This window comes from Aquarana catesbeiana, linkage group LG07, assembly GCF_042186555.1.
Source record: "Aquarana catesbeiana isolate 2022-GZ linkage group LG07, ASM4218655v1, whole genome shotgun sequence".
NCBI classification, from domain to species: Eukaryota; Metazoa; Chordata; class Amphibia; order Anura; family Ranidae; genus Aquarana; species Aquarana catesbeiana.
The window spans coordinates 258,059,211-258,079,749 of NC_133330.1; the positions used below are offsets into that span (position 1 = coordinate 258,059,211).

Here is a 20,539-nt window from a genome sequence, read left to right on the forward strand (position 1 = left end):
CATCCTGCAAGTAATGTGCAGTTAATGAGACAATGCCAAATCCCATTTAAGGCGTTCAGGTTTAAGATGGACCCCCCCATGTAGGCTTCTGCACAAATATAAGCATTTAGTGTAAATTTTTGACACCCAGGAAGGAAAGTAACAAATTGATTAGTTGCCTAACACATGAAAGTGGTGCACAATGGTTTGAAGACAGACATTTGAAATTGCAGTTTAGATAATCCAGCATGAAAAGTGTGAAGAAAAAATATGGCAGCTAAGGTTAAACGTCTTCAATAAGTGTGAATGTGTACAAGCCCACATAAAGCCATGGTTGTGTACAGCTGGGGAACCTTGATCTTTCCACTGCCTAAGAGGTTATGAAGACCCTAGACCACTATATGAAAAATAATACATAGCCAACTTGCTTGCTTTTTTTGCCACTGAAAGTGAAACTTCACTCTCTCAGTCAGCACTAACTATTTTTAATCCCTATGCTGCTATTATTAGTAAAAAGATAAAGTATATCATTCCTTGTTTTAAATTGTTAACATTTCTTTCTGGCCTAGGCAAATGAATGTCATACATCCCAGGAGTCTTCAGGAGGTGTTATCTCGGTTAAGCACCCTCTTCTCCTGCCTGCATGCCTGAGTTAAGGGCAGGTGGATTTCAGGAAGTAAATGCTACATTAATTATTTGCCCTTTTTCAAGATGATCACAGCCAGAAATGCTAGGGTATGATTCTCAAAGTGATTTCCCAGTAAAATAAAGCATTGGGACATGGACTGATGAATGGGTGATTTTGCTTTGAATACTAAAAATTAAATAACTTTTGGTTTGTGGTGCTCAGATGCAGTGTAGTCCCACTTTAACTAATAAAAAAAAAAATAAAAAAACCCACAAATAAAAAGTCTGTAGTCTGACTTGCAGGATTTTTTTTTCAGTTTTGTTTTGATTTCTGCACGGTCTATAGAAAATTAATGCACTACAGACATCTTTATTTATATAATACTTTATTAGTTCCTGTAATCAAATCGAATGATGTAAATAATATTTTCATACAATGCATTTGCTTTTCCTCTCAACTGAACAAGCTGAAGATTGGCTGCAAATTCTGTACAATGCCAAAAAAGAGGAATGGGGTGCTAAGCGGCCCCCCATAAACGTGGAAAAAAATTACATCATAGCTAAAAAGGAAAAATATATTTATATATTTATATTAAAAAAAAAACAAAACAAAAAAAAACACAAGATACAACTAAACTGCAGCTGTCCGCACTTAACCTGTACAGCAAGTCAAAGAGATTATGAAAGAACATAGAAATAAATGGTGGCTTTCAATTATTATAGGAGTTCGAGCAAATACTTAAATACTAAACTGGATATCTTCAAAGCAACTTTGAGGGATTTTACAAAACTACTGTAATTGGTTTAGGGAACAAACTTAAAGGCCAATGCCAAGATAATGTATTAAGCAGGACTGCAGGAGCATAGGAAGGTGAGTGCAGTGTGTACATTCATCTTCATGCCAAGTCCTAGACTAACTTTAAAGCTGAACTCCAGGTTTCTTGTGACTTTCATTTGTTTGGACCAAGCCGGTCCAACTTAACTATTTGCTGCACTACTGGGAGTGCTGGATAAATGGTTTGCAACATCAGCTACATACAGTGCTATGTTCAGGTAGCAGGATAGGGACTTCCCATTCCTAGAATTCCTAGTACCAAATCAAGTCATGCTGAGCGATGCTTAGCCATTCATTGGAAGCATTGCATCTCTTCAATGAATACAAGGTTTCCTCTGATTGGCTGAGGTGGAGAGGCAGATGAATGGCATCACAATCTCTACCTCAGCCAATTAGAGGAAGCCTTGTATTCAATGAGGAAATACAATGCTTCATGTGAATGGCTGATGAGCATCCAGCCTAGACTTGATTTGGTCCTGGGAAGAGGTTATGGTTAAGCACTGAAGTGTGAAAGGCGCAACCATCCCTGGAATCCGGTTGCTGTATTATGTGCCATTTCTGGAATAAAGAAGCATTTTGGGCATCCTGTTGTGGTGTGTGGCTATCTTCTCCTATTTCCTTGGTCTATTGTGGTGGGGAGAAGGGCCAGCTCTGAGGAAGGTGATGCATCCCCAAAATTGGTCCGCCTGCTGACATTGCCAAGTGTTTGGTCATCTGTCGCCATGTTGATTGACCATCAGTGTCATCCGCATTACTTCTGTCATTTGCGAGTATTAACGTGGCTATTTGGTTTCCTTTAATAAACCTTGGGTAATGCACTAGGCGTTTGCACCCCATGTGTTCTTTTGTGAGCCGGGCCAGCACCTGTTGTGGGTGACCAGCTACGGGATTAGCTTTCTTTTCTCACCTGGAGCGGTATTTCTTCCACATTGTATGCGGGACAGGGAATGCACATTCTGCTGCTGGAACACAGCACTGTGTACAGTAGAGCTGCACGATTCTGGCCAAAATGGGAATAAGAATCTTTTTTGCTTAGAATAAAGATGATGATTGTCTCAGGATTCTCGCAGCGTAACATCTTTCACATTTTACAAAAAAATTGAACTAACTTTACTGTTTATTTTTTTTTATTAAATTTTTAAATTTTTCAATTTAATTTTTAGTGTAATTTGTTTTCCAAAAATGCATTTGAAAGACCGCTGTGCAAATCAAGTATGACATAAAATATTGCAAAAAAAAAAAAAAATTATATATATATATATATATACACATACATATACACACACATATATAAATATATATATATATATACACACACAATATATATATTTTTGCAATATTTTATGTCATACTGTATTTGCACATATATATATATACATACACACACACACATATAATATATATATATAATGTGTGTGTGTATTTGGGGGTTCCAATTAATTTTCTAGCAAAAAATAAGGATTTTAACTTGAAACCAACAAGTGTCAGAAAAAGGTTTAGTCTTTAAACTTCCCTCATTTACAGACTGAAGTTCATTCCTTTGATCTAAAGAACAAACTGTTACAATGTCTATAGCTAGCTCAGCAGCTGAGGAATGTTGAGATACTTGGCAGACTTTTTCTTTTTTTTGACAGCTGTTGGCTTGAGCAGAGAATTCTCTGCATAGAAAGAATCAAAAAATGCTTTACGAGGGGGAAAAAAATTGCGATCTTGATTCTTAATGATTAATCGTGCAGCTCTAGTATACAGTATATAGCTGATACTACATACAATTTTATCATCCAGAGATCCCAGTGGGTACATCTGTTAGTGAAGCAACTAGCTTGGCCCAAACAAACCATTGAAGTCACAAGAAACCTGGAGTTAGGCTATAAAGCAGGTGACAGGCAACTTTATCACCTTTTCCATTAGGTGCTGGATTTTTGTGAGCCAATGGGGATATTTCTGACAATGAGGCGTGGACTCATTGAGGTAATGACTCAAAACTGGACGGCCACAGGCTGGATTTACAGAGGTGAATGTAACTGACACATTCCAGTCTTTTTCCCTTTCCAAAGTCAATACAATACTCAAGGATGCCATTTAATAATCATATAGCAACATTTTTTTTTTTTTTTTAGATCAGTATTTGAAGCTACCAACGTGCAGATTTTTCTATTTTTATTTCATTTGAATAACTTCACACAGCTCGCAAAGCATCAGATGATGGAATTCTTTTAAAAAGAAAAAAAGAAAAGAAAAAATCACCCTTTATTGGACAAAATGAGTGTTTAAGTTTAATAAGAACAATTCTACCACAACATAGCTGCATTTACAAGATATCTTATAATGTACAGGTACAGTGTTGTGTTCAGAACAGCACAGAGCTTTATTCCACTTCCTTTATATTTATATATATTTATATATAAAAAAAAAAAAAAAAAAAAAAAAAAGTTGATGTATAACTTGATTCTACGTTCAGAAGAAAAAAAAATATGGTCGCAAAGAGGTCAGATTTTAAGGGTACAGTATAGAGCGATATTGTTGAAACATTTCAAAACAGCAGCAACAATGGCAATCATTTAAATTGCTTTAGCAAAGCACTGTTTTTGGGAAAGTCACTTACTATGAAATAAACATATGACTGCTTTGTTTTCTTGTTTAGACCCAGAATGCCTTGTTTCATACCAAACTTAAGCTGGCTGTAGACGGATCCAACCTTGGTCAGTTCAGCAGGAAGTGACCGATTTTAGATCCACCTACGGGCAGGTTGGTTGTACTGATGTTGATTTACAACCAGCCTGTCTTTTTTTTTGGCTATAGCCCCCAGCAGTGATCATTGTATTCTGAAGGCGGAGAAACGTCCTGCTGTCAGAATACAATAGACAACTGACTATATTGATTATAATCGAGTGATTTTCTTTCCCTCAACCTGCATAATGTATGGCCACCAGCCTTGACATGTGCTCAGATTATCTCTTGCAACCTGTAATACCAACTGCTTGAGCCCAGTCCAAGGATTCTTATCAGTAAAATCTAGATGATACCTTGGGAGAATAATGGGTTGGAAAACTAGAGTCTGACATTTATATGCATGGGAAAACCCTGTAGGTGAGACAAATACAACAGTGTAACCCTAAACAAGACCATAAAGCGTGTTTGGGTATACAAATACTATGCTGCACTTGAAACTCACTCTGGTTCGGCACAGTTATTAAGAGTAGAATTGTTGGGTAGTGTTTCTTACTAACCATTCAGCGTCAGCCACTCTGGATGGTACACAATCCCTTACACAGACATTTGTGATTTCCAGCATACAGGCTGCACTCTCTAAAACAACCACGACACACTGAGTAGAAACTAAAAAAAACCTTCTGGACATAGTATCTTCTACCTTTCACACCTTGAAATGCTGAGAGTATAGCCACTGAAGACTCCTCTGCCCTGTTCACACAATAGCTAACTATGCTCTGCTATCTCCACTTCCTACTTTTAGATAAGCTGCTGTTATCTTAGGTAAACATAAAAAACTCATATCGATACACCTCAGTTTAGTGCTCAGAACATGAATTTCCCAGCTATCTCTAGGACTTTGTGTCTTCCGTTTTGATGGCTTGAGGTTTTATTGGTCCAGTTCTGATGGGTTTGGTAGAGGTTGGCACTGCAGCTGGAGGCAAGGCAGCAGCGGCAGCAGCTTGGTTCTCTTCTACCTTCTCTTGGGAGACTAAGGAGGGTTCCGGTATAGAGTCTGAAGGCTTGGTGGCACCTGGGGTGACTTTCTGAGGTTTGGGGATCACTGGTTTGCTCTGCTGATGCTGTTGTTGCTCGAAGAATCTATGTGTAGACTGCAATACCTCCGCTCTCTGTTTTGCCTTAAGGGTAAGCAAAAGAAAAAGGGAAAGAGATGTGTCCCATAAATTAGGATGTGCCAAGGTGTTTACAAATTTGTCTTTGCATCAAAACCATATTTCATTCTGCAACTGAAAATGAAATCGTGTTTCTTGTACACTCCGAACAACTAATCAGACTGAAAACAATGCTAGGTGCAAAAAAAGTACGAATAATGAGAAACAGTCCATGATCTTATGGGTAGAGGGCACACAGCGGGAAAAAAAAAACATGAAAAAGCCCCATACTAGTCAATTCACTTAGGAAAACGGTTTAGATGTTATTAACAAACTTATTTATTAAGGCAATGTAAACAGCAAGTATGCAAAAAAATACACTAAAACACAGTGTTCACACAATTCAAAGCAGTTACAATTCACAAATTCTAGCTGATTGCTATTGGTTACACTCTGTTCCTTGACTCATTAAATAAGCCCTAACTATATACTGTACATTCTGCAAAATATTTAATTCAGTAAGAAATAACACCTCAAATCTTTTACATTTTTGTGTAACATTAGGATACAGCAGTTCTGCAGAATGTTGATTGCAGGAACGATCCATAAATTACCATAAAGGTACCATACAGAATCAGACTTGTTGACCAGTTGGACAGTTGCATGTAGTGGAAAATAAAACATACAAAAGTTTTATAAAGTATCATTTACAAATTCACAAGTCATGCTGACCTTCAGATCCTGCTCTGCCCTTATAGCAGCATTAATTCGCACCCCAGAAGGTGGAACAGGAGGTGCACGGGACATATGGTGCAAACGTGGATGGTTCATCAGACCTGTGGGCATCTGTGGGGGCATCTGTGGGGGCATCTGATTGGTAAGTGTCATTGGTGGGCGTTGAACTGGTGGTTGGAAAGAATTTGGATGGGGTCCTCTGACCAGTGGAGGAACCAGGTTAGGCTGGGACAGCATCTAAAGGAAAAACAAAAAACAACCCAGCAGATTAGTCAACAGGAGTTTGCACTGAACTTCAATGTTTCTCCATTATATGCCAAGAAACCAATTTCAGTAAAACAAGGGAAATAAATCATTAAGTTTTCAAAAAATGTCTATTAAAAGAGAAAGCACTAACCAGCAGTTGACAAGTGTAGTTAGAAACATGCCTGGTATAAACACTAATCTGTTACCATATGCAGAGAATTCTAGTACACAATTACAAGCAGTTTCTACCATTAACATTTGTAAGCATATTCATTCACAAAGAATAAATTAAAAACTTCACCTAGCATACCGTGACTACAGCTCTCTTCTTACTGTGGGAAAAAAACTATACTAGCAAGGTAAAGGGGTTAAGTATATCTGCCATTTATGGCTTAAGGATTCCTTTAACATTTAACATTGAAAGCCCTTTCCACTCATTTGCAGGAAATCGAATTATTCTGATGAACCCCAAAACAAAAAAGATTTTCAGTTTAAAGTGGTTGTAACCCTAAAAAAAATAAAAATAAATAATGCTCGGGTCCCTTTAAGGCACAAGATATAGCACAGTGCTTTTGCCATGTCAATTATCTATTTCTATGCTGATCCTGTGTTCCCGTTTAAACTGACCACGCTTATCATGGCTGCTGATCCATGATAGCGTGATCAGATTACATGACTCCTTCATCCAGCTCTCTCCCCCTCCCTCTCTGTCACTTCCATAGTCTGTGTGTGAGTCGATCTCCCCGCACCTCCACTCCCCGTGTAATTTTATTTCCTGCAGCTACTCCTGTGCTTGTAAAGTAAGGAAACATGCATTAATTACTTTGATCCACTAGGTCAGGGATCTCCAAACTATAGCCCTCCAGCTAGATGTCCCATGAGGCATTGTAAAACTCTGACATTCACAGACATGACTAGGCATGATGGTAATTGCAGTTCCTGAACAACTGGAGGGCCATAGTTTGGAGACCCCTGCTCTAGGTCAGTGATGGCGAACCTTGGCACCCCAGATGTTTTGGAACTACATTTCCCAAGATGCTAATGCACTCTGCAGTGTAGTTGAGCATCATGGGAAATGTAGTTTCAAAACATCTGGGGTGCCAAGGTTCGCCATTACTGCTCTAGAACTTAGGTCCCTGTTCAGTATGGTGTGTGTTTTTTCCTAAAATTAGAATGCTAAATACCTTCTTTGCACAGCCCTGCTGTGCAGACATGTGACCTCTCTCTGCCAGCTTGCATTCAGAGGGGAATCTCAGCCCCTCCCACTGTACTCACATTGGAAGGAAAGCAGGGAGAGGTCACATGACTGCACAGCAGGGCTCTGCAAAGAAGGTATTCAGCATTATAATTTTAGGAAAGCCCACACGCTGTACTGAACAGGGACCTAAAACAGAGAGAATCAAAGTAATGAATACATATGACTTTAAAACCCCTTTAAATATACCAATCCGCATTTATGACTTGGTAACCAAGAGCTTACAAGTTCCTTAAAATCAAAGGCTTTAAAAAAAAAAAATCAAAAATAAAAAGGATTTTCAAGGATGGTTAAGCAGATGCGTAAAAACACAAAAAACAGGATGTATTTACATGTCTTTGATAAAAATTCCCAATGAAGAAAGTGTGCCAGGTGCCAACCAGATGGCTTTGTGACCACACAGGATATTGTTCTACTAATTTACATGTAGCTGGAAAATTTCACAATAAAAAAAAAGACAGATTTTTCAAAGATTCAACATTGTCTGACAAAAAGAACCGTTTAGGGGAATTTTTGTATACAGTAGGTCAAGTTGATTGTGATATCTTTGTCAAGTTCATTGGAGGCCGATTATCGCTAAAGGGGAGAGAGAGACCACTTTTTTTGTTTTCCTTTTTTACAGGGAAGGGCTAGTAACTAATAGGTCTCCCGTTTTCATCAAACAAGAAAGCAATCCATTACCTCTTTTTCTGTTAGTGTTACACAATGATGTATTTGTTCATAATGTGAAAGTTAAAGTGGTTAACCCCCCCAAAAAAGTATATAAAATAGAGACCCTGGTCCCTTAAAGCAGATTAAATAGCACCGTGCTTGTGCAATCTGCCCCTCTCTAAAAACTGTAAAAAACCTGGCTAATCCTTCCACTTCCTGTATCTTATCACAATAATCAGGGCTGCTGAGCGTACGTCCCTCCATCATCCGTAGCCCTCCCTGTCAGTTCTGTGTCTGTCTCCGCCCCCTCCCCCCACCACTATTAGTAAAAATAAATAATTGGTCACTGCTAGCCCCTCTCTATTATAGATAGTCATGCCACAATGTATAAGTCTTTTATAAAAACGAAGCATGTAAATATCTTTTTAGAGTGATCTTCAGGCCGGTCATGTGACTCTCGGCCGGGTTCCAGGGCTACTGCAGGAGGGGCTGAGTGGCCATGTGATCTCCCCAGCAGACGACAGAGGGAGATCTCGGCCCCTCCTGCAGAAGCCATGAATCGGAGATTTAATCGGCCTGAAGATCGCTCTAAAAAGGTATTTACATGCCGCTTTTTTAAAAGACTTGTACAGTGTGCTGTGCCTAGCTCTAACAGAGGGGCTGGCAGTGATTTGTACATATGGGTTCACAAACACTTTAATTTGTGCTCATCTGGAACCTTGAATTGGTGGAATCAGGAGTACAAGTTTATTAAATGCTGTGCCAAGCACTGTAAAAATTGCTTGAATCCATGGAAAGACTACTACTGTTGCAGCTCTGCTGTGAAGTTTCCCCTAGGAATCATTTCATGGATGTATACTGCCACTGTATTACAAAGCCCTCACTGAAGTCAATGGCACCGACACAAAATTGTTACAGCCACATTTAGCTATTTGCAGAAAGGGAACAACTCTGACAAAAAAAAAAAAAAAAATTTAGATCAGAAATCGCTCATCACTTTAAAAGGCTTGTAAAGTGCCTCACTTTAAAAGGTTGTAAACCCTCATGGTTTTTCACCTAAATGCATTCTATGCATTTAGGTGAAAAACCTTCTGCAGCCCACCCGTTTTACTTTACGGAGATAGAACTGTGTTAAAATCAGGCATGATTACTGATGCTGGGACATCACTGCATGGGCTGAGGAATACTTTCACTGTCTGTGAACACAGTTCGCCGTGCCATCCAAAAATGCACGGTAAAGCTCTATCATGCAAGGAAGAAGCCATATCTGAACATGATCCAGAGATGCAGCCATCTTCTCTGGGCCAAAGTTGATTTAAAATGATCTGTTGCAAAGTGGAAAACTATTCAGATAAATCGTACTTTGACATTCTTTTTCAGAACCATGGGCACTGCATCCTTCAGACTATAGAGTGAATATCTTCTAAACTTGCACAGTTTAGGAGATATTCAGAGTGCATGCAGCCGGTGACGTTACTGTATGCCGGACTTTCTGTGTTACACAAATGGCGGCCCCTGTGCAAGAGTGACATCATCCTGCCCCTCATGTAGCCAGAGGACACGAACCCGGAAGGAAGACTGGGGGAAGAGGTCAGCGTGGCACTGGGGAGCTTTGTTCTAAGGCAAGTTTCTCATAATGCATGACATTATTTTGCATAGGATTTTTTGTTTTTCCATCCAGAGAGGTTTACTACTGCGTTAAACAGTTGAGGCTTTCTATTTTCTATTGTGAATAAAATCTGTTTGTTTTTTTTGATATTTGCAAATCATTGCATTACGTTTTCATGTCGATTTTACAAGGCATCCCAAATTTCTTTGAATTAGGGTTGTAATCTCAATATTTCAGTTGATGACTGAAGTGTCATATTCTCAGTGCTTCCCACTCTTCCAATTGCATTCTTTTGAATATAAATATTAAAAATACAAGAGAGGGGTGCATGCTTGTAATGGCCACAGCATGTGCGCACGGGAGAGGCGGCGGCCGAGAGGGGACATCATCTCTCACTACCTGCTCTGTATCACCGCAGTTCCTCCCTCACTGTACTGCCGCAAGCAGCAGATTACATAAAAGTACTAAAGCACATAAACCCGAGGTAAGTAATAAGTCCTATTTGCAATCTCGGAAAACTCAATGAGAGGACAGTATGCGACAGGTCTAAACTACATGGCATGTTCACCAATGCCAGGAGCCTGGCAGACAAGATGGGTGAACTAGAGATACTGTTGAACGAGGAGGATTTAGATTTTGTGGGAATTTCAGAGACCTGGTTTAACAGCTCTCATGACTGGCTGGCAACCATTCAAGGGTATTCCTATATATCAAGAATAATGTAAAGTGAATGCGACAGATTACATCAATAGGGGAGCTAGGAAGGAGGTGGAATCCTTATGGGTAGAACTCCAAAGGGATGAAGCTAAGGGGAAAATAATACTGGGAGCATGCTATAGGCCCCCTAACCTGATTGAGGAGGGGGAGACGGACCTCCAATCCCAATTTGGATTAGCAACAAGGATGGGAAGTGCTATCATAATGGGGAATTTTAATTATCCAGACATAGACTGGGCAAAGGGAACCAGGCATTTGTCTAACGCTCGGAAGCTCCTAAATGTCTTGCAGGACAATTTCATGGGTCAGATGGTAGACGCACCAACTAGAAACAAGGCGTTACTAGATCTACTGATTACCAACAATGCAGACCTGATCACAGATGTGGAAATACGGGGCAATTTAGGAAACAGCGATCACAGGTCAATTGGCTTCAGTATAAATCACACAAATAGGAAACACAAGGGGAACACAAAGACACTGCATTTCAAAAGAGCCAACTTTGCTAAAAGATATAAATTGGCATAAAATCTTGGAAACACGGAGGAGAGATGTGTTTGCGTTAAAAGCATATTAAATAAGGGCATTAGCCAGTGCATCCCAGTGGGAAATAAATTTAAAAGAGCAAACAAAAGTCCTGGATGGCTTAACTCTAAAGTACAAATGCATATAAAAGCAAAGGAGAAGGCCTTCAAAAAATACAAGGCTGAGGGATCATCATCAGCATTCAGACTTTACAAAGAATGCAACAAGATATGTAAGGGTGCAATTAGGGCGGCTAAGACAGAACACGAAAGACACATAGCGGAGGAGAGCGAAAAAATCCCAAGAATTCTTGCGGTATATAAACAGTAAAAAAAGGGAGGCCAGAACATACTGGCCCCATAAAGAATGAGGAAGGACATCGGGTAACAAAGGATCGGGAGATGGCGAAGGCATTGAATTGATTCTTCTCAGTCTTCATGAGGGAATCGGGGGGGCTTCACTAACCAAAACTGCAGTGTTTGTCCTCACAACACATCACAGGAAGCACCCTGATGGCTAACAGAGGACAGAATTAGAAATAGACTTGGGACCTTAACATTAATAAATCACCGGGACCAGATGGCTTGCACCCGAGGGTACCAAGAGAACTCTGGAATGGTACCAGCTGATTGGAGAAAAGCCAATGTAGCATCAATATTTAAAAAAGGGCCAAAATACATCCCTGGGAATTACAGACCATTTAGCCCAACATCAATAGTATGCAAGCTCTTGGAGGGGATGATAAGGGACTATATACAAGATTTTAGTAATGAAAACAGTATCATTAGCAGTAATCTTGGACTTGTGTCTTTTTTCAGCCTCACCTACTTTGTAACTATGTAACATCTCTCACTGCCTGCCCTTTCTCTGGGACCCAGTCAATGCACATGTGCTGCATCAGGTGACAATCGGCATTTGGTGGCAGGTGACAAGGCAAGTGACAAGCTGCATCTTGTGGCCGGTGATGTGGGGACCCTGATGTAAGGAGGGTCAATAATAAACCATGGGATCCGCACTCAGATAGGTATATGTATATATATATATATATATATATATATATATATATATATACACATACACACACACACACACATGTATATTATATACATGCGCATGCCCGCCCAAGCGTATGACTTTCTTTACTTCATTGCTATGGGCTCTAGCCCCAGATCTTTTGTAGACCTAGCAACGCCCCTGACTGAAAATATGTATTCTTGGAAGACTGAAGTAGGCAGTTCGGTATTACCTGAGGTGGGAACTGCGTAGGGAAGGGAGGCTGGCCCATCCTTACATTAGCGGCTGTTGAAGTATACTGATGTTTCTGGTAAACCAGGCTATTCATTTTACTTGACTGACTGTTAGGACTGGTGGAATTGGCCCTGAAAAACACAAGAAAATATGCCACAATATTAAACTATATTTAAACAGTACGTCTATATATATTATTGAAAATATGACAATGTACGTCAAGCAGACGTTTTACAAAAACTTGCCACCTAAACTGAAGTCATCTGTACAGATTGCGGAGACTTCAGGTAAGTTCTAGGACAACAAACTTACCGAAATGGGCTGGAAGTTGGTGTGGTGCTCCTTCCTATAGGAGGTGTACCGGGTTTCACATGGTCCAAAGCACCATAATGCTTCAAGTCAATATCGGATAGCTACAAAAAGGAATTACAGATCTTGATCAGACTGCTGGCTTTTCAGTAATGTAAAATCACTACTTTGAATTAACTGGACAAGGGATGAATTAAAAAAAAAAACAAAAAAACACACACATACGCAGATCTGATCACCATATTATGGATGATCAACTCAGGAGAAGTGTCAATTTATAAAACTTTTCTACTCTATCGAATTTTTAAATGAAGATTTAATTTGCAGATAATTACACATGTAAAAATAAATAAATAAATTACAATTCATACTTCTCTGCTGACCGGACAAATCTGCGCACATTTATTCAACAGAATAAAAATATAAAAAATGCAGGTTGCCAATTTATTCATAATATATGTAAATAAAATACCTATACACAAAGTGATTTTATGAAGATAGGAAGTATCAGTGGACTATCCGATTGTCAGCCTTCCTTACTGGATTATACCTTACTAATACATTAAACAATGCAATTGTAATTTACCATTTCATGACAAATGACATATACAGTGGGGACGGAAAGTATTCAGACCCCCTTAAATTTTTCACTGTGTTATATTGCAGCCATTTGCTAAAATCATTTAAGTTCATTTTTTTCCTCATTAATGTACACACAGCACCCCATATTGACAGAAAAACACAGAATTGTTGACATTTTTGCAGATTTATTAAAAAATAAAAACTGAAATATCAAATGGTCCTAAGTATTCAGACCCTTTGCTGTGACACTCATATATTTAACTCAGGTGCTGTTTTGTCCATTTCTTCTGATCATCCTTGAGAAGGTTCTACACCTTCATTTTAGTCCAGTTGTGTTTGATTATACTGATTGGACTTGATTAGGAAACCCACACACCTGTCTATATAAGACCTTACAGCTCACAGTGCATGTCAGAGTAAATGAGAATCATGAGGTCAGAGGAACTGCCTGAAGAGCTCAGAGACAGAATTGTGGCAAGGCACAGATCTGGCCAAGGTTACAAAAAAAATTTCTGCAGCACTTAAGGTTCCTAAGAGCACAGTGGCCTCCATAATCCTTAAATGGAAGACGTTTGGGACGACCAGAACCCTTCCTAGAGCTGGCCGTCTGGCCAAACTGAGCTATCGGGGGAGAAGAGCCTTGGTGAGAGAGGTAAAGAACCCAAAGATCACTGTGGCTCAGCTCCAGAGATGCAGTTGGGAGAAAGTTGTAGAAAGTCAACCATCACTGCAGCCCTCCACCAGTCAGGGCTTTATGGCAGAGTGGCCCGACAGAATCCTCTCCTCAGTGCAAGACACATGAAAGCCCGCATGGATTTTGCTAAAAAAAAAAAAAAAAAAAAAAAACCCTGAAGGACTCCAAGATGGTGAGAAATTAGATTCTCTGGTCTGATGAGACCAAGATAGAACTTTTTGGCCTTACTTCTAAGCGTTATGTGTGGAGAAAACCAGGCACTGCTCATCACCTGTCCAATACAGTCCCAACAGTGAAGCATGGTGGTGGCAGCATCATGCTGTGGGGGTGTTTTTCAGCTGCAGGGACAGGACGACTGGTTACAATCGAGGGAAAGATGAATGCGGCCAAGTACAGGGATACCCTGGATGAAAACCTTCGCCAGACTGCTCAGGACCTCAGACTGGGCTGAAAGTTTACCTTCCAAGAAGACAATGACCCTAAGCACACAGCTAAAATAATGAAGGAGTGGCTTCACAACAACTCCGTGACTGTTCTTGAATGGCCCAGCCAGAGGCCTGACTTAAACCCAATTGAGCATCTCTGGAGAGACCTAAATGGCTGTCCACCAACGTTTACCATCCAACCTGACAGACCTGGAGAGGTTCTGCAAGGAGGAATGCCAGAGGATCCCCAAATCTAGGTGTGAAAAACTTGTTGCATCTTTCCCAAAAAGACTCATGGCTGTATTAGATCAAAAGGGTGCTTCTACTAAATACTGAGCAAAGGGTCTGAATACTTAGGAACATGATATTTCAGTTTTTCTTTTGTAATAAATCTGCAAAAATGTCAACAATTCTGTGTTTTTCTGTCAATATGGGGTGCTGCGTGTACATTAATGAGGAAAAAAATGAACTTCAATGATTTTAGTAAATGGCTGCAATATAACAAAGAGTAAAAAATGTAAGGGGGTCTGAATACTTTCCGTCCCCACTGTATATTCCAGACGGAGTAGGCAGCAGAAAAAAATGCCAGACCTGTTGGCAGAAAAAAAACAGCATAAGCCATTGGTCACACTGGTGTGACTTGTCATGTGATTTAAAAGTTTCAAATTGCAATACACGTCGCACCCTATTGTCCACAATGGAAGCTGTCAAATCAGTGTGATCTCTTCCAAATCACACCTGAAAGCACACTGACATGTGACTTTGAAATCGCGTGACTTCAAGTGAGGTTGCACAATTTAAAAGTCGGATTCAGTGTGACCAAAGACTAAAAATAACACTGTACACCCGTTTGGGCGCATTTAAATTTATAAGTGTTGTTCCGAAACACACTAGAAAAATGTACACTTAAAGCACTTGATGTGTTTAAATGCCAGGTTTACGTGCATTCAGGTAAAGCTTTTTTTGTGCACGAAAGCTCTTTTCAGCCTGTAAAGGTTTCTCTACAAATATGCCTGTAAACGCCCAAATGTGCATGGACACATAGGCTAACAGAGTTGCTTCTACAGCCTGAAAGAAAAAACAGCAAACGCCTGTATAAGCAGAATTTTTTTTTGCCCAGTGTGCATGATGCCTTAAAGTGGAAGTTCACCCAAAACCCAAATCTAAATCTACTGGCAGCCATTTTCTAAAACAAATCTATCTAGTCCTGTAAAGAAGAAATCACTTTGTATGCCTTTTTTGAAGCCGGTCTTGTCTCCAGCGGGAGATGCTGTGTGCAGGAGAGAACAGACAACGGTTGAGAAGTGACGTCACCCACCAAGTCACTATGGGGCCTCTGCTGTTGGCTGCCTCTCCTGCACACACTGAAGCAACCAATGACAGCTGATGCTGGGACCAGACCGGAGTGGCTGCAGAACAGGCAGGTATAGCGATTTTTTCTTTACAGGGATAGATAGATAGATAGATAGATAGATAGATAGATAGATAGATAGATAGATAGATAGATAGATAGATAGATAGATAGATAGATAGATAGATAGATAGATAGATAGATAGAATGTGGCTGCAAGAAGGTTCAGAGTTAGTCAGGTGTTGCTACCTAAACTAATATTACAGATTTTGGTAGACATAGATTACTTCACTCATGATTTTGTCTGAGGACTTGACCACTTCTGTGTCGGGATCAGTGAACTTACTAAAGAAATTAAAAGGTTTCATTCTATTGAAGGTATTTTATATGTTTGAGACTATGGAAGCACTTGTAAGGAGGGGAGGGTAGTGTGTCAAATCTGAGAACTACAGCAGGGAGATTTGCTAGGTAGGTAGTGAATTGGTCCACCAGAGTTCAACTATTAGGCTCCGTTCACATCTGCACGTTCCGGGAATACACACAGAAGCAAGCGTTTCCATTCGCGTTCTCAGAATCATGAATTCTGGAATCATCCAAAATGCGCGTTTTGACACATGCAAGCGCAAAAAAACTAGCCAAAAAATGTGGTGAAAAACAAGCAAAAAGCTCCATGAGCTACTTTGTCGCACCCCACTGAAATCAATGGGCTGCCCTAAGCCTGTTTCGCAAAAAACAACCATTTCAAATTGCTAGGTGTGAATGGGGCCTAAAAGAAAGTACTAATTTTCGTGTCCTTACCCACTTAGCAAAATTGTTTGAGTTCAAGGAAAAATTATTGGTAGCATTTCTCATTCACATATGTTTGAGGCACAGTAACAATGGTGTAAAACTTTGCTCCTTGGAGGTTATAGCCTAGAGTGGGAGCTGCCCCTCCTCGCTGGCAGTACAAGAAAAGTGAAATAACCCAATCATAGATACCGACACAATTCAATACAAACATAGATATATCTCTACATATCTCTCTATCTATATTGGTGGACACCTGAGCATTGTATCAATCATATGGCCAAATATGGAGCTCAGGTGTTTCCAGGGAAGGTGCTGTTGATTCTACAGTATATGATGTAATTTTAGACTATTGTGTGCTTCCTACTTTCTAAAAACAGTTTAGGGGAAACCCTTTTTTGTTCCAGCATTACTGTGCACAAAGCCAGCTTTTAAAAAAAAATAGGAAATATGGTTTGACGTGTTTGGTGTAGAGGGCTCTAGTGGCCTGGCTTCAACCATCAGTACTTGACCTCATAAATGCTCTTTTGCAGAATGGGAACGTATTTTTAGGGGGCAAACTCCGAAATCTTTTGAAAAGCCTTCCCATAAGAGTGTAGGCTCTTATAGGTGCAAGAGGGCGAGCTAACTATATTGCTCATGGTTTTGGAATGTCCTACAAGCCCATATACGTGATAATCAGGTGTCGAAACACTGTTGGCCTTATACGGTATGCAGTCTTCACCTACCCTTCCTAATTTAAACTCTTTAAAACACAAGTTCAGACAAACATGGATTCAATTTTTGTTTAAGGATAGTAGCGGAACACAATTGCATTGGGTAGGGTGGTATTTTGGAACAGCCCATTGTAACATTAGTGGGGGTATGTCCCCTTGTTCTTCAGATTCATAGGGTGTCATGGCTCCCTAATCGTGCACTGATAACCACAAACAAGCTCAAACCCACTAGATTAATGTAGGATAAAAGACCCCAACTGTGCTCCAAACTAGGGGTCTCCACACTTTTTGAACAAAGGGCCAGTTTACTGTTCTTCAGAATTTGAGGGGGCCAGATTGTGGTCAGCGAGTACAAAATACCCTGGTGTTAATAGGTGTAAAGAAAGCCCCATCATTGGTATTAGTGGGAGGAATATTGCCCCATTGTTGATATTAGGGGAAGAAATAGTGCCCCATCATCTGTGTCATTGGGAAGAATAGCACCCCCCCCCCCCATTATTGGTATCAGGGAAAGGAATTGTAATCCCATCATTGGTGTCAATGAGAGGAATAGCGCTGCATTGTTGGTATCTGGGCAAGGAATAGTGCCCCATCATTGGAGTCAGTGGGAGGAATAGGGCCCTGCAGTTGGTGCCAGTGGGAGGAATAGTGTCCCATTTTTGGAAAGAAAAGTGCCCCACTGCATGGGGTCAGTGGTAGGAACAGTGTCCCATAGTTGGAGGTCAGTGGTAGGAATAAAGCCCTCTTGTTCGTATCAGTGACAGGAATTATGCCCCATTGTTGGTGTAAAAGGAATAGCACCTTATAGTATTAGTGGGAGGAATAGTGTTCCAAGGGCCGCAGTTTGGAGACCACTGCTCTAAACCAAAAGTTTGGGATGCAGAGTTTTCTAAAATGACATAAGAATGGACTTGCATGTCTCCTCAAAAGAAATAATTCCTTTCATTTTTAAACTAAGAATTAATTGATAAGTCAAGTCCCTGTATTAAGTGATAGCCATTTCATAGTATTTTTAGTGTAGCATTTTTTGGCCCATTTAACAATAACCCTAGTAAATATATCATAGCTGCTGTAAAATTACTGAAAAATAAAAAAAAACAAATATATTTGCAGTCATCACCTTGCCAGGGGCAGCCATCATTCCATGCTGATTGCCAGAAGGGATTAGGCCTCGGTAAGCCTGGCTCACTTGGCCTGCCCTAGAGAGATTCTGGTGTTGCGCTTGAGGTGCAGGCTGCAGGGTTTGAGATAAAGCAATTAGGGGCTGCCCCCCAGTTGAACCAAAGTTGGGCAAGGACAGCTGTGATCCTTGCATTGGTAGCGTCATCTGGAAGTACAAGGCCAAAATAATCTCAGTAGTACAAACACCAAGATTAAAGTGAAAGCTTACATATACAGTGACAAATCAGAGCTCAAAATGACAGCACAATTTTGAATTTAGTATGGTAAAGGGATAAAGGAGAGTAGTTAGTGCTTTGAATTGCTATGCCTTGTAAAGAAAGCTTGATCCCAAAGTCCCTGTGTATCGCAACAGCACGATTAAAAACATTCATATCTTTGCTTGACTATTGTAATTTATCCTCAAAAGGAGTGAAAAGAATTTATCACATACTAAAATGGCAGTCTTCCGACAGATTTAGAGTTTATGTCTGAATGCGCTAATCAACTACACATGAAATTAAAGTGTTTAATTATGGCACGTATTTAATAAATTTCCAGATTTTTAATTTGGATCTGAAAATGAGAGATGACATAAACACAATGGTTAGGCTGAAAAGCAAGTAACAAAACTCCAGAACAGGTTATCATTGCTCAATGTTTCTATTATAAAAGCATATTAATACAATAATAGTCTTGAAAGTGAAAAGTGGTTTATCTGAAGACTTCTAGTGCAACTTCACCCAAAACTGACAGTTCTGGCCAGAACACAGTCAGTGCTCTCTGCCACTGGCTGAGCGCGCTGATTGGGACTCGGTTGGCTGCTGGTTTTCCAGCATGCTTGCCCGACAGAGTGACATACACGGGCTGAATATCAGGTTTTTTTAAACCGGCCGTTGTCTTCTGACACTTGGACCCATGTGTACGGGGCTTAAGTTTCATTACTGTCTGCTGCTATCAGCATGAGTCACTTCTGACAATCTTTCCTTACACCAAGAGAAAAAAGGTGACGGGAAGGGCCATCCAGCTGATTGACAGCCTCGGCTCTGTTCCTGTGAGCTGTGTGAAGGGGGTGTGTCCCCCTTCCCTCAAATCCTCTCTCAGAGCTCTCCTCACAGGGCTCTGCAGAGTGTAACTTCAGCTCTCTGCCCCTTTTTCTGAACTCTCAAGACAAGCCTATACATTTTACACTTTGAATAGATGTAGAGAAGACTGCAGATAGACAGATACAACTTATGTAGGATGATTTGCTTCATCTCTGTGTATCACCTGAGGATAGACCCTTCACTGAGTATATGTAAGGGTTTACAACCACTTTAATAGTTTTTACAAACCTGATGGCTCTTCTGCTCCCACAGCAGCCTTTCATGAAGTAGGAAAATTGCTTTCATAAGAATAACTGAAGATACTAGCAGGGAAGTCTGACATTGCTACTTGGCATTGCAAAACCAATCAGGAATTGTTAAGACCACATCAAAAATACGATGCAATCTCTTTCCTACGGTCATGAAGACTCTCTAAATTTTGTGGGAAGCCCACATCATCCAAAAGGAAAAAAACTATTAACTGAATAGGGATGAGCCCTCAGTTTGAGTCAAACGTAAGTGTTTGGGTGTTCGCCTGTTCTCCGAATAGAGAACATTATGCTGTGTTCTGCGGCTTTCGAATTTGCCGCGAACAACGCATAATGTTCTCTGTTTGGAGAACAGGTCAACACCAGCTGTTCGAGTTAAAGTCTATAGGACACTAACATTGTCATAAAAAGTGTTTGGGGACCCAGGTCCTGCCCCAGGTGACATGTATCAATGCAAAAAAAAAATATTTTAAAACGGTCGTTTTTTTCAGGAGCAGTGATTTTAATAATGCTTAAAGTAAAACAATAAAAATGAAATATTCCTTTAAATATCGTGTCTGAGGAGTGTCCTTAGTATGTCTGCAAAGTAGCGCATCTTTACCGTGTTTAGAATACCACAGCAAAATTACATTTCTAAAGGAAAAAAAAAGTCTTTTCAAAACGGTGTGCGGCTGTAATGAATTGTTGGATCCCCGCAATATAGATAAAAATCATTGAAAAAAACAGCAAGGTGAAGCTCCCCCCCCAGTTCATTATCAGGCACCAAAATGAAAGAAAAAAAAAAAATAGAGTGTGTGCGTGTGTCCAAAATCCATACAAGGCCCTTATCTGAGCATGTTGATGGGGACAAGGACCTCATCCCCACAACCCTTGCCCGGTGGTTGTGGAGGTCTGCAGGGGGGGGCTTATCGGA

At 40.2% G+C, this 20,539-nt stretch overlaps 1 protein-coding gene across 3 annotated transcripts in view; it reads right to left on the bottom strand.

Annotated features, from left to right (window-relative positions):
- Positions 1–975: 975 nt before the first annotated feature.
- Positions 976–20,539, bottom strand: part of PRRC2C (proline rich coiled-coil 2C) — a 127,107-nt gene continuing 107,543 nt past the window's right edge. For 2 of the 3 annotated variants that reach the window (XM_073593238.1, XM_073593237.1), the window contains exons 31-35: positions 18,235–18,441; positions 12,564–12,664; positions 12,250–12,382; positions 5,998–6,237; positions 976–5,292 (exon numbers count right to left, since the gene is read on the bottom strand). In XM_073593238.1, coding sequence (XP_073449339.1) covers positions 5,005–5,292; positions 5,998–6,237; positions 12,250–12,382; positions 12,564–12,664; positions 18,235–18,441 — 969 coding nt within the window. In that variant the 3' untranslated portion in view covers positions 976–5,004. The remainder of the gene's footprint in view (positions 5,293–5,997; positions 6,238–12,249; positions 12,383–12,563; positions 12,665–18,234; positions 18,442–20,539) is intronic. The other variant, XM_073593239.1, reaches the window with a different exon arrangement.